General features: G+C 45.2%; 1 protein-coding gene across 1 annotated transcript; it reads right to left on the bottom strand.

Annotated features, from left to right (window-relative positions):
* Positions 1-245: 245 nt before the first annotated feature.
* Positions 246-5,924, bottom strand: LOC118247601 (homeobox protein NANOG-like). The gene is made up of 4 exons (XM_035545710.1): positions 5,744-5,924; positions 2,988-3,262; positions 1,862-1,951; positions 246-1,401 (listed from the first exon to the last, which is right to left on the bottom strand). Exons 1-4 carry the CDS (start codon positions 5,922-5,924, stop codon positions 1,039-1,041), a joined length of 909 nt encoding a protein of 302 aa, XP_035401603.1. The 3' UTR covers positions 246-1,038.
* Between the last annotated feature and the right edge of the window lie 8,450 nt (positions 5,925-14,374).

Here is a 14,374-nt window from a genome sequence, read left to right as displayed (position 1 = left end):
ATCCGTTTTTAGGTACTTTGATATCCATGCGGTATTAAAGTTAGAAATGACGGTACCACAGTGTCTTAGTCTGGTCCTGTTATGAAATATTGCTGGGTAGGGAAGATTTTTAAAGTAGGTGGGGGTTACCGTTCTGGCCCTTTGACTCTAGATATCTGGTCTTGCCAAGAGCTATGAAGCTGATCCACTGACAAAAAAGGAAAAATATCTGTTTGTAGTTTCAGATTCAAATCAGTAATAACAATAGAATATGGTTGCTATGGCCATTTATTCTGCATCTGGGTTTCACTGCCTGGTTATAATGAGAAAAAAGAAGCAGAAAAACACATAATCCACCTGAAAAAGTATTTTATTTGCCAATTAAATGCACTTTTATTTTTTCTCAAGAGGAGACAAGGAAAGATAGAAGAATGCACTTGTTTATCATTTTGATGCTTATAAGATCATCTCAATACCCTCTTTGCAAGCAACTTGTCAAATCTTCCTTCATTATACATTTCTTCACTTCTATGACTTGTGGCTAACCTACAGAACTGGTGGTCTAACCATCAGATGGATGCCTGTTGCGTGACAACAGCTTATCCACTGTCAATGAAAAGTGTGTGACTAGCATCTCTACATACAGCCCATGTCCTTGTGTGTTATGTATATAGAGCTGTACAGTGATGTGTGTACATGAGGTCTCCAAAGGAGTCTTTGCCTACTCTGAGATAAGGTTCTGATGTCCATAATTTGGAAGATCTAGGAGACAGTCTAGTCAGCAAGACCTTGGGCATATCAGGTAAGGGAATTTGGCTATATTTGCCAATAAAGAAGGGTGTGTGCATGTGTATGTGTAAAGGCATATGAATGAAGGGCTATATGTACACTTATGTGCTAGCACCTGTGTGTCTGGGCATGCCTGCAGGCAAACATCTGGATGCCAAAATTGGTTCTAGTTACATGACACCCCTGAGTTGGAAATTACATGAATAATGAAGGAAGAGATGAGAATAAGATTTGCTTGCAAGGTGCCCAAGTTCCCCACATGCACAATGCTTAGGAATGATAGAGATGGTAGCCAGCAGTGGTTGGGAATGATGCCCCCATGGGGGCTGAGTGGTGAAAGTTATAGCCATCACCTGTCTTTGTGCCCGGATATTCCACACTGCCAGGACAGCTGTGATAAAAGTCTACTTTGTGCTGGGCAATGAAGCCCACTGTCTGCTGGACGCTGCAGGTGCCCCCGCCTTTGCCAAAGACTCCTCCATCCTCGCTGGTCACAATCGTGTAAGCATTCTGCCCTGCTCCGTAGTGCTGGCAGGGAGAAGGCATTGTTTGGATGTTGCTGGCTGCATTGATCGGGTAGCCCTGGTGGAATTTGGGGTGCACATCCAGGTAAGTACTTGGTTGGAAGCTGTTCTGAAAAGGAAAGACAGTGAATCAAAACACAACATCCTACGCTGGTGTCCACACACCTGACACAGAATCACAGAATGGTTTGGGTTGGAAGGAATCTTAAAAATCATCTAGTTCCAACTCCCCTGCCATGGGCACAGACACCTTCCACTAGAGGGACTTCTGTCCCTTCACATTTCACATTGTTTCTTGATCAGCAGCAGAGGGATGGCAGGGCAAGAAGAACCATATCCACCTCCATAGTTCAGGAATGGATACACAGTCAAATGCAATATTTAATATGCAGTATTTAAGGAATACAATCATTCTCTGAAAGCATGTAAGTTGCATAGTCAGCCCATTGCCAGGATACCAACAGAACATTGGAGAGTCATGCCAAGTCTGTGCCTCTATGCTGAACAAATCAGAAGGCATGGTATGCTGTACCGGTACCTATACGGTTACATTCTCCATGTGTTCTTACTTGCGTGAGGCACTGAGCCCGAGCAGTCCACAGGATATGCTTCTGGCACCTTTTCAGCTTCATCCTCCTGTTCTGGAACCAAGTCTTCACCTAGGTGGGGAAGGAAGAGCAGAGAAAATATCAGCAAAGAAGAGGGAATAGAGACTGTTATCAGATTTACAAGCAACAAAGAATCAGGGGAGAGTGGTCAGATGGCATAGATATATGGGGAGCAGCAGACAAAGCCCTTTAAGTGTTCCCTGGGGTTATTGCTAAGGGAGATGTCTGTCTAGCAGCCTCAGCAGGTGGCTAGTGCATCTGCATGTGGGGAGGGGGTGGAGGGGGCAGCATTATAACCCCGTGACAGTTACAGTTGTGACATACAAGCTCATTGCAGCCACAGACAGCAATGACTGCTGCAAATTAGACCCACCCCAGTCTCCGTAAGCCCCCAGCACTGCAGGAAAAATTCTGAAACACTGTTTCTGCAGGAAACCAGTGTATACTTGTGAGCAAAGTGAAACACTTGCTTCTTGTATCCCGTAGTTTCTGAAATTCAAAGCTCCTAGCTAGGGTGAATTCCAGACCATTTTTCCCCAGGGCTGTGTCTGGGCTCTGAGAGCAGCCATTGCAAGGATGTTGATTGAAGGAAATAGCAGACTGCCCCACCAGCCCTGTCCCTGACAGAACCAGTTCAGTATGTGGGTGCCTGTGTGTGCATATACAATGCATATATAAATATTTTAGTCACAGGGCATCCAGGGACATCCAGGCCATTGTGCCTAGTTCTGATATCCAAATTCCAGGCAGATTTTGGAGTTGTAACTTCATGTAATTATATGATTACATGGTTTGTTTGTAGCAAACAGCATATTGATAACTGCATTTGTAATTCTACTGCAAGTGTTGGCAAGAGTCCCCTTAAGTGACCCCTCACTGGGGAGGCCCAGGTCAGATGCCACTGACTCTCCTGTCCCACAGAAGTGCTTCAGATATCTGGGGACAAATAGGCAGGGCAGTGACCGGTATATAGCACCTTTGCCTCTGCCCTCTGCTGGCGACTTGCTTTTCCATCCTGCCACTGCTTTATGTGACTATTCAGCCACTGTGTAACAGATAGACCATGGGTCAAAGCCTCTGTGTTCACCTGTTGGTAGGTGAGCCCCAGGGCCACTGCCAGCTCCCGGATCTGATGGGGGCTGAGGTACTTCTGGGCCTGGAACCGCTGGTGCAGGGTTTGCAGCTGCTCCTGGGAGAAGGCTGTGCGGCTCTTGCCTTTCTTGACTGTCCCCATGACATCATCTCTGCCTTTCTGAGACCTAGCAGTAGGCTGTGGGGATGAGGACGCTGAATGTGGACTGGTGGCTGAGTCTGGCATGAACTGGCTGAAATTACCAGAACTGGAAGAAGTCGGGGAAACTTCTAGAAATAAAAAAGACAATGGCAGAAGTTATGTAAGACATAATGTACAGCTGAATGGGTATGAGCACATTCCCTACGTGTTATGGCATGAGATCACTACTCCTTGTCTACCTGAAAGAGGCCTTCTTCAAGAAAAGGCCTGTGTCACACTTCTACTTTCCTGGATCTCTGAGAACAGACAAGCCTACTGACAGTGAACAGTATTCCAGCTCAGACTTCCAGGATGTCCATGGTTCCCTTTCATCAGGTGAAAAAGCACAGAAGAGAGAATGCTGCACATTGGCTCACAGTGTAATTATCCTCCTTCAAAAGGCCCCAGTAATTTCTCAGATTCAGGTGGTTTAAAGAAGTCTAGTCACGACTGTAGATAGAGATTTGGCTTGGTAACTGGCCTCCCCAAAACTGTCTGCCCAGGAATCTCAAGGCACTTGATAGGCAAAGAAATCTTCATTCCCAAGGTGTATGTTGGGGCAGAACAGTCAATGCTTACTGCAAGGGGGAGGTTACAGGTGGAGAGTATCAGAGCCAGACCTTGGATATCATATCACTCCAGTGGCTCCCACTGACAGACTGTCTCAGTGCTGGAAACAAATGTACAGATGAAGATATTTGGTAGGGAGCCTTATGTCAAGAACAAAGGAGAGAGATTTGACACAGAGATGGGGTAGGAGAAAGGAAAAGTGGGTGTGTGAGACAGGGGAGAAGACTCAGAAACCCTGTATTGGAGACATTGGGGACAAAATTCAAAAGTGCAGAGGAAGCTGTCTAAGCCCCTTCCCATTTGTCCTGTTAAAAGTCCTAAGGGGGTCTCTGCTGAAGGACAAAGCTAAGATAAAGATCTAAAGGAAAAACTTCCTAAACAAGCTGAGCCACTTTTCTAGACAAAAGCTTCCAAGATGCAAACTCATTCAGGCTGCCTGAATAGGAAAATGTTAACAAGAGAGATTACCCCCAGCATCTTTCTGTCAGGTGCCTGGTTGCTGAGGCCTGTGACAGGCTGAGATCTTCTCAAGACAATCCTGACTGGCTGTGATGCCAGTCTTCCCCCTTCCCATACCTGCAAGGATAAATCTGTCCATTTCGCCTTCCTCCAGCAACTCCTCTACAAACCCTTCTGCATACCGCATACCCTCTCTTCCCACTGACATTTCTGGAGAGAGAAGCTGCAGTGAATGTGCAGGGCAATTTTCAGTACACAGCCTCTGTCTACTGATCCCAGTAGCTCCCGATCTCCTTCCTAGCCATCTTGAGAGCTGTAACTTTGAATCCCATTGAGACATCCTCCTCATCCTCCTGAACACACATCCAACCCAAACCACTGATACCCTTCCAAGGAATGGGCTCCTTGGCCTAAGCTGAGGGGTTACTAAGCAACACTAAAAATTTTCTGGGCTTCAGAAGGGAGGGCCATGTCTGTGGTGTCTTTTCCCTTGTTGTTCTCCTGACAGAGACACAAGCTGTCCTCCCAGGGCCTGCCATTCCACAAACAGCTGTGGAACAGACACAAACACAAAAACTTAAGACAGGCACAACTTCCACAAGCCCTTGACTTATGTAGGCCTTTGCTTCCAGACCTGGGCTCTCTCTGAAGAAAGAAAGAACACTCACTGAAGGAGAGTGTTTGAACCCAAGTAGCCACTAGAACCTCTGCCCAAGGCTGTAGCTCTCCGTGGCATCTGACAGCTCGAAACAGGCACTCTGAAAACTCACTCCTCTCTTCCCTCTCACCCATTGCAAGAGTGTTACCCTGTTGACCATACAGTGGGGCTGGGTGAAGATCTGATTTTATCAGACTTTTATCAGCTATTCTGTTGCCACTCACCAGGGTGGGAAAGGAACAGAAAGAATAGAAAACATCACTGAGGTGGAGCGAGCCTGGAACTTTTTTCAGAGAGGGAGAGCTAGAGACAAGAGCACAGAAAGGTGAGGGGAATAGAGAGAGGAAAATGACAAACTGAAAGAAATGGAGAGGAACAACATTTGGTGTGAAGGGAGTAGATTTCTTGGCACAGTGATTCAGATCATGACTTGCCAAAGAACAAGCTCAATGAGCACATGAATGGCACAAGGAGTTTGTAAGAGGCCAGGGGACTCCCTGAGCACAGCTACCTTTGGGATGTGCTACTCCAAAGCACATGACAGCATTTGTCTAAAAAGAGGCCCAGATATTCCTTCCCTGATAGGCACAAACTTACATGAAACCATGCCTTTGCACTGTCTTAGCCCGGAGGACAGAACTGCCTGTACCTGAAGTCCCTGGTGAGGTTTAGGAAACCAGTTCACAGACACCAATGAAATACACTGTGTAAAGGTGAAGTGACAGCCAAAGGCCATCCTTCTCACCTGCCACACGGCTTTTTGCCCAGCCCACGTATAAGAAATCCAAGGCAAGGAGAGAGAGAAAAAAAAAAAAGATCTGCTCAAAGTGGTTAAGCAAGTGGTTGAAGTGGGGCCACAGGTATCCTGACAGAAGCGTCTTACCTGTTGTCTGCCTGTGCTCTCCTGCCTCCGGAGATGGACTGACACCGGCTGCTGCCGCTGGCCCAGCCGAGGCGGGGACATGTCCTGCCTCCCCTGCTGAGCTCCAGCAGAACTCCAGGTACCCCAGGCCGGACCCGCCGGGGTAAGCCTGGTAGGGGGGCAGAGCCAGCTGAGCACACATGGGGGGGGCAGGTGAAGGGGTGGTTCCCCTGCCTCCCAATAGATGCCACCTCCACTTAGGGGGCAGGTGTCACCGGCAAGCTGCGGTAGCCCCGAAGTATAGACAGGCAGATGCCTTTATAGCTCACTACCCCCTGCCTGGGACCGCAATATCTATCGTCGTCGGCTTCTCGAGGCTCTTTGTCATGCTAAAGAGGGCTGATTGGTGGGGTGGGGACAGAACAAGGCAGAGGGAGGGGGAGGAGGGGGCACACATGGCATCAGGGCTAAAATATGTCCCCCTATGAATTCTTCCCATCCTGCAGGTCCCTCAGTCACACCTGAACAGGTCTGTGACCCAGAGCCCCAGAAAACCCCCTCCTGTTTGATTCTTTGGGCTCAGCTTAAACCGTCCCATCACAAAATAATGCCAAGAGGACGGATGTCCTGTGGAAGAGAGCTGCTCACTACGTTGGAGGAACGAACTCTGTCTCCACCACAAGGGAGTGGATGGAAGGTAGATCTGGTGCTGGTCTGCAGTGCAAACCCAAGCCCAGGTTACAGTTTATGTGTGTGTGTGTGGGGGGGGTGTCTGAGACCTTTGCTTTGGGGCTCGTGCCACACTGGCATCCCTACAAGACACACACACCCACACTCCCTCCTGACCTAGCAGCACCTCCCAGACTCTCAGTGTAGGAGTCTCAGGGGGACAATCAGAAGAGAATTTTTCACAATTATATGGAGATAAAGGAAGGTTTAATACAGGTGAGGTCCACGGCTAACAGATTTGCTCCCTCATGGCCCTTCAAAGGCCCATCCTTTTATTTGCATAGTCTTGTCTGTGGCCTTTGTCAGGCTGTCCCAGACTGGTTGAAGTAAAGAAGATGAAGTGGGTTCTCTAAGGCAGCGTTGCAGTTTGCTGACACATGGCTGATCCAAGGAAGACAGGCACCTGCAAAGCTGTTCATTAAGTAACCAGAGGTAATTGAGTGAGCCACAGAACACAGCAATGGGATAGTGGGCTGCTCTGCTCTATGGGCTTGCTCCAGTCCTTCACCCTCCATAGGTTTTGGTCTACCTAGACTTAGGAAGATTTGACTAGTTCCATCTCAAGCTACATTGGAATTCTTTAGCTAATGTCTGTATTTCTCAATGCACAGACAGAAATTCCAGGGCTAATTCAAATATTTCTTGCTGGAATCAGCCCTGCTTTGGCATAAGGACATGTGTACGCCTGGCTTCAGCTCAGAGCTGAAGGTGCAGTTCCACAGCAGTGTAAAATGATTTAAACCTGGACAACCCCTATTCCCCTTAACACTTTGTTGCTCCACAGGTGTTTGTTGCTGCCTTCTTCCTGAGCCTGTGCTAGCACCCTGTACCTGCCCAACAGGCCAGGGAGGGGAATCTGCTTGCTGTGACAGTGTTCAAGTATCAGCATGGAGAAGAGACGGACAAACAGGGATGAGCAAAACCTCAGTAAATGCAAGTTAGATTAGTTTAAAGGGATATAAAGCATCACTTCTACCAGCATTTCTGCCACTGCTCTATGTCCCTAGATTACTATCCCAGCTCCCGTGTCTGTACAGCAGGGGTAGCTGAAGAGCATTCTTCCCTGAATGGGAAGCTAAAAGTTTCTGCAGGACTGGTCTATGAGTGAGCTTAAAAATCAAAGCAGCTGCTTGTGAAACATCACAGACAGATCGTTCAACACACTTGCCACATCACTGAATATTTCTGCTGCCTTGAGACCATCTCTTTTCCCATGAGGTGCAGACTGGAGGGGACTGACTAGAGGCCTGAGTAGGCTCTCTTTCCTGTTGACGTTCAGGATTGTATTTTCCATTTTTATGAAACACTGTTTTCTGTGCCTACAAGCTGCAGGATCTAACTTCCCTCTGCACAAGAAATGCAGTTACAAGTATGAAATATATTTGTAAAAAATGAAGTACAAAAGGACTCTTGAACACATCTGCCCCTACAAAATCCCAAGAACATACCGAATATGTCAATTACACTGCAACAGCCTCTACATCATGGTTTTGGTTCATGCCTCACATCTGAATCACTCCATGTTTCAGAGCTGCAGTGCCATAAGATCTCAAGTCACAATGGTTCATATGTGCCCTCAGGCTCTAGCTATCTAAGCAAAAGGAGGGACACCGATGACATGAGCTGTACTGAGCTTGGGACCCACTGGGCAGCTCCAGTGCCAGACCCTCAAGGAGAATGACATGCTCCTATTCATGGCTGTCCTATTACAGTATCTTGGTGTTCAAGTTTGGTGCAGTTAGAAAATGAAAACAAGTTAGCCAACCTGGAGGATATCAACGTATCTTCTAAGATTTAATTTGACATTTTGACATAAAATATGGCAAATAACTGTGGCTTCACAGTATCTGTTGGGATACTGGCTGAGTACTTCTCACTTGCTCTTGATATCGGCTACTTTTCAAGGTGTCTGGGATCCTTCTCGCAAAGTGCCCAGAGGCCATAATAAATTATCACAGTCAGCTGCACTACAAAGTCCTGCTGCATGGAAGCCATGGGAGGAAGACACACTGCTCCTAGGAGCAGAGACACCCACAAGCCTGGACCAGTGATTGCAGCACACAATGAGTCACTTCCCTGGGGAGTGGGAGTGGGACTGGGACTGAGGCGCAGAGGAGATGAACAAACCTCCAGGCTTCATTCCCATGGTTTCAGCACAGCACCACCATTCACAGAGCAGCTTATCTCCTCCATGCAGCACGTGGCACAGCTCAGGGATCAGCTCACTGAAACCAACAGTGAGTGCAGCTAACAGGATGGATGTGGTCTGGCCTCAAACTGAGCCAGACTCTGGTCTGTTCGGTGCTATTCCAGACTAGGCCCAGCTACTTACTATGTTCCCATAATGACTGCCATGAGGTCTGCCCTTCCCAGGCTCGCGCTTTTGGCTCAGAGGAGTTCCTAGTATGTAATAAATAAATAAATAAATAAAAACTTTGCCTGTTCTTCTGTTCCATGAAGCTGAAAGCACACTCCTATAAGAAGAGGCTAAATTCTTCACAGGCATGTTAGTAACATGATTTTTTATCAACAGCTAAGTTCTTTGCTTTCTGTGAGATGGAACTGAAGTATGCAACAGTCATAACAAATGAAACAGGAGCTTGTAAATGATAAGGTTTCCTCAATAAAGGCAGTGAGGTAGAAAGACTGGTAGTTAGACTGGGAGGAAAGAGAAAAAGAGAAGTCCTTACTCTCTGCCCCCATGCACTCCAAGGTTTGGTTGTAGCTCACACTGCCCCGAGACAGCCACAAACTAGTGAATGCATGTGCTACTGGCAGTGTAACTCCAGTGACATGGAAGGCAGGACAGGCTGCAAAAACCACCTTGAACACTGGGCTGGGATTCTGACCATAATTCAGGACATGCACAAGCAGAGCAGAAGATGGAGAACATGCTCATGGAAATGTTTTCTTTAACTGGCTCTGAGCACGTAGGTGGAACCTGGAAGTTAGCACGGACAGCAGCCTGACCAGACTCAGGTGTTCAATAACAGCTTGAGTCCTCATGCCTCACCGCTTGGTACAGCTCTGCCCAACAGCCCCTTCAGTGAAGAAACAGCTGGTGGCACCAAGCTGGCTTTGAAAAAGTATGCTTTTCAATCCTTGAACACATTCAATGTGGTTTTGGTTAAGTATTCAAAGAAAGTTAGCACCGCTGCTTTAAGAAAAAGGCTTTGACCATCTTGTTCTATAGTATTTTTCCCTTCTTTGATGCTCTAAACAAATGCCCTTCTTTGTTTTAAGATTTGCAGGGATTTTATGATTAAACTTGATGGTAATGGCTTAATCTAAAGAAAATTTTTGAAAGCAAAAAGTTGGAACACTAATACAGTTTGAATGATAGAAAGCAAAATAGTGAAAACATTCCCACATCACAGCATTCTCATCCTGTCCCCCTGCTAACCGCTTAGTTCAGCATGTTAGTTGCTTAATTGTAACTTCCTCTTGAATTTACTACTCTTAAAGCACCATATATTTTTTCATTGACTTTTCATTTTGGTGATTGAATGTTTCCTACATTTTTAATTTGCTTTGTAGGTGACTGTGCTGGAATCTAGTCATATCCATTTTTAGGCAGTTTTCACAAGGGCCTTGCCCTCCTTTAAAATTCTATTAATGAGCCTACATCAGAAGAGGAGTTTTTCTTTCCCCCCACCACATATCGTTTTACTGTATTAAGGATAAGCAGTGGGAAGGAAAATGGATTAAAATAAAAAAGTAAATCATAAACATAGACTCACAGAATCATTTATGTTTGAAAAGACCTTCAAGATCGTCAAGTCCAACATGCTGCTCTTTTTGTTTGTTTGTTTGCGTGTCATGCTGGGGCAAGAAATTCTGAAAGAGCTAAATATATTCCCAGAGAGGGTATATGATGAAGTTTCAATTAGGTAATCAAAAAGGAAAAGGAGCCTCTCTCTCTTCTCTAGGTTATTCTTAACCTAGAGCTAAACTGGGTCAGAGCTGGCACCTCATTGTACATAGAAGCCATCCAGAGCCAAAGAAAAGTAAGTTAAAAACTCTCAGTACTGAGAGATCTAAAGGGACCTATTGTACCACCAGCCTATCAAAGACTGGGTGAGGGGCTAGGACATCTGTAAATTTTAAATAACATTCTTCACATTTCCTACCTGCTTTCCATCTGTCCTCTTGTAAATGTAATTTAAAAGCCAGCTTCCCATGTTCAGTGTGTTTTGTTCATGAAGAAAGAAAACACTCCGTAGATGTCCTACCTCTTAAATTATAACAAATATATCTGTTATATATAATATATATATTATAAAGTAATGAAAACCCGACTTATTTTGCTGAACAAAATTTTTCAGTAAAATTGGTGAAAGTTAAAAGTTAAAACCACACCAAAAAGTGTGCTACACAAATACATACTTGTTTTTAAATCCACTTCCCCAAAACCCATTCCCCTGCTTTTCTCTCTTTTTTAATCTACCCAGTGAACTAAAAGTAAGGGACACAAAATAAATGGGCTTAGTTTCCAAGAAAGTCATTTAGGGTAAGCTGTTGATCATTATAATGTGATGGATTTTTCTGATTCATATATCTTTCCTGAAGTCCTTCCCACAGTGAGGCCTTCCAACCAAAGCATAATCTAACTCTGAAGCCAAGAGAAAGGTAAAATTGGAAGAAAAGAACTCTGCAAACATTGCCAGCTCTCACAGCTTCCTGGATCTCACCTTTAGGCTTTTATGTCTTTGAACTGCTAAAAAAATTGTGATGCAAGTAGGCTGAAGAGAAGGCCCTGGATAGTGTCACCATGTCTACTACAGTTAGCCTCATTCCAACATCTCTTGAAAATTAGAGCATTATTTCCCTGCTCTCACTCATACTGAACAAACCTTTTTCTGTCCACATTCTGTGGACATCAAACATGATGCTTAAAACACATCCATGGCTACTGGCCAAGGAAATTTTTCTGACTATATGGCTATGAGCTTATGGGCAGTGTGAGGTAACAGCAAATTCTCAGCCAGCCTAATACTGCTCTGCGTTTTCCAGTTCCAAGAGTGCCTGTTCATATCATATATCCTCTAGCAGCAGAAAGCGGTGCAAGTGCCCAGCATCAGAAATGAAAGGTGCACTTTCCTTCTTTGTTGCTCTTCCTCTCCCAGTTCAGAGTGTGTTTAGTCTTTCAAGTTTGCACATCAAGTAAAAAGTTTATGGTCCAGGCCCACCATGACTAAATCCCCTAGAAGAATGAATCTTAACTATCATTAATGCCATCTCTCATATATTTTCTTCCTAAAAATTAAGGGGATGAGGAATTTTCAAATACTTTTTTTTCCAGTACTTTAGCTGTTTTCCCTTCTCTTTATCAAATGCTATGAAGATTTTTAATGGTGATTATAGCCATGGCACCAAGCTGCCTGAGATCTTGAAATCTCAAATAATTCTTAACTGTTCAATGTACTACAAAATGCACACATTACAAAATCCTCTCCTGCCATTGGATATCTCACTTGGTCCTAGGCAGATGTGGTCTCTATGTGATTACACCCCTACACCTGTTCCCAGGCAATTCAGCCAAAGAACTCCCACCTAATCCCAGTTTGCAAGACTGTGGGTCTACACAGATATTTTTCCAGCTCAGATGTCAACACCTGGGAACCCCTCTCATTCATCTGCCAATCTGATCGATATTAGGCTTTAAACTGAGGCTAAATCCTAGGCTTTTGACCTAGACTAGGCTATGTTAGGCTAGTTTCAAGCTAGGCTTTCAACGCTCTTCTCATGGTAGTCATCCATCATGCTTTATGATTAGTGGATCAGCGAGAGTACTCCTAAACTCCTAAATATCTTGTGAGCAAAAGGCATGCGAATAGTGATGAGTCGATAGGGAACTCTGTCCATAGAACAAGGCAGGAGGAAGAGGAAACTATGTTGGGACACCTCTGCAAGGGATTAAATTACAGGGATAGCAGGTGATGGATTTTGGCAGGTGGAAGAAAGTTAGAGCTTTCTCAATTACATTAAACGCAGATGAAGACTCTCTTAAGGGACTAATAAGCACTGGAACATCTAACCTCACAGACTCTTCTGACATATCTAGGAGTGGGAGAAGAATGCAGCCTGCTCCTTTTCCAGTTACCAGCTCTGGTATCTGGGATTCCACCAGCCCAAATGTGCCCGGAATTAACTCTCCCCAGACAAACAGAGATAACATAGCAGAGCTCTGATCAAGGGACTGATATCAAAGAAGCAAATCACTCAGCCCGAGGGTTGAATCATCAGGGCAGTTTATTCCAACCTTTTCTTCTCCTTTCAAGCATCAGGTTCAATTACAGCAACAACAGCACAAAAGGCTGCGTCATTCTAGGTGCTGCAGAGACAGGGAAAACACAACCAGGAGGAATGGAATTCACAGGTGATACAAGGCTGGGAGGGTGTTGCAAATACCACAGAGAACAAAGAAATAATGTAAAAGGAATCTATCTTGCTTGAGCAGGGAGGAAGAAGCAAAAAATGAGAGCTAGTCATGCACCTGGGGAGAAAGAATCCCAAAGGTAAGTAAATATCAAAGGGAGATATGTAGAAAGCACAGCATGAAAGAAAAAAAAAAAACAAAAAAAAAACCGAGAAGCAGAAGAGATGCGTGTTTACTAGCTGAGGTATACCCAATTCAAGCAACAGCTTGACTTTTGCAGGCATGCAAGCACTTGACAAAGATCCATATCGTCCCATTTTCATGGATGGGGAAACTGAGGCAACATACAGGCTCAGTAAAGGGCCTGTTGTTGTGCAGCACTGGCCACACCTTGGCTAGGCAGAAACATCAGGTTGTCAATGCAGAAAACTTTAGTTTTAGAACTAAAGGATGGTGTTATACACAGTTACGGTGAGATTATGCAAAGGCGGCTACATTCTGTTTTGTGTGTGCCCTACAAAACGAGAGGGAGGGGGAGGTCCCAGGGAAGAGCAGCAGGCACAGGAGTGTTAAAAAAAAAATACAAACAGCTTTTCTCTGCCAAACATACTTGCTTGGCAAATTCAGAACAGAACTGCAGCACCTAATCCTCTCTGCTTCTCAGCAATCTGTGTATCTAATCTCTGTTTACACTTAGGGGGAGATTTTTTTTTCCTGAAGGCGTTCCCACTGCCAGCTCCACTCAGGTTGCCTTTCCCATAAAAAAGGTGAGGACGGGTGGAAAGGGCTGAACTGGCAGACAGAGACGGGGCAGTGATGAAAGTAAATAAGATTGCGGGGCAGTGATGAAAGTAAATAAGATTGCGTGTCACTTTAGTTGTCAGGTCTTCACAATCTCACTTATGTACCCTCCCAGTCTGGAACAGAGATGGGCCAGGTCTGGCCCTCTCTCTTGTCACCATTACCAACAGTTACGTTGGATGATCCTCCAACAAGCTTTACCATTCATATCATTGCTGGATCTTAATAGGCAATGTTATTAATTGGTCTGATTCCTTCCTGTGAGCTGTGTAAGTTCTGCTGGGCAAACGGGAGCAGATCATCAACTCTGTAGAAAAATCCATTGATCTCTGAAGGCTGTAGTTGTGGCCCAGGCGTATATTGGGGTGGGACGGGGGGGTGGCACAGAAGTGCTGCTGAGCAGTGTTATGTTCTGGGTTCTGAATTAGAGTGTTTTGTTGTTGTTGTTTTGGTTTTGTTTTGTTTTGTTTTGTTTTGTTTTGAGGGCTGCGGGGCACTGTGTGTATGCGTTGAATGTTTTGAGTAAGGTTGGCTTGGGGTTCATATTTCAGAGCAGCCCTGTGTTTTGGCATGGGCAGTCAAGATTTGCTTCTTTAAGCCCTCAGGTGGTCTAAGAAAACGTTACTGATAATTGCAGTGCAGATTAGTCTAAACTTTGCAATGAAAGTTTGTGGGTGAGTGGTTGGCAACCATCTATATGGAGTAGTCGCTACTGGCGAGACACCTGGGAGACATACATGCTC

The sequence above is a fragment of the Cygnus atratus genome, chromosome 1 (genome assembly GCF_013377495.2).
Source record: "Cygnus atratus isolate AKBS03 ecotype Queensland, Australia chromosome 1, CAtr_DNAZoo_HiC_assembly, whole genome shotgun sequence".
Classification (NCBI taxonomy): Eukaryota; Metazoa; Chordata; class Aves; order Anseriformes; family Anatidae; genus Cygnus; species Cygnus atratus.
The sequence above is the reverse complement of the archived record's forward strand: the minus strand, read 5'-3'. Positions and strand labels throughout refer to the sequence as shown.

Coding starts and splice junctions, on each gene's coding strand:
- LOC118247601 (XM_035545710.1), bottom strand. CDS start 5,924: ATGTGTGCTCAGCTGGCTCTGCCCCCCTACCAGGCTTACCCCGGCGGG. Junction 1,952..2,987: donor TGGGGCTCACCTACCAACAG/GTGAACACAGAG, acceptor TTCCCCACCTAG/GTGAAGACTTGGTTCCAGAA. Junction 1,402..1,861: donor GGGCTCAGTGCCTCACGCAA/GTAAGAACACAT, acceptor TTTCCTTTTCAG/AACAGCTTCCAACCAAGTAC.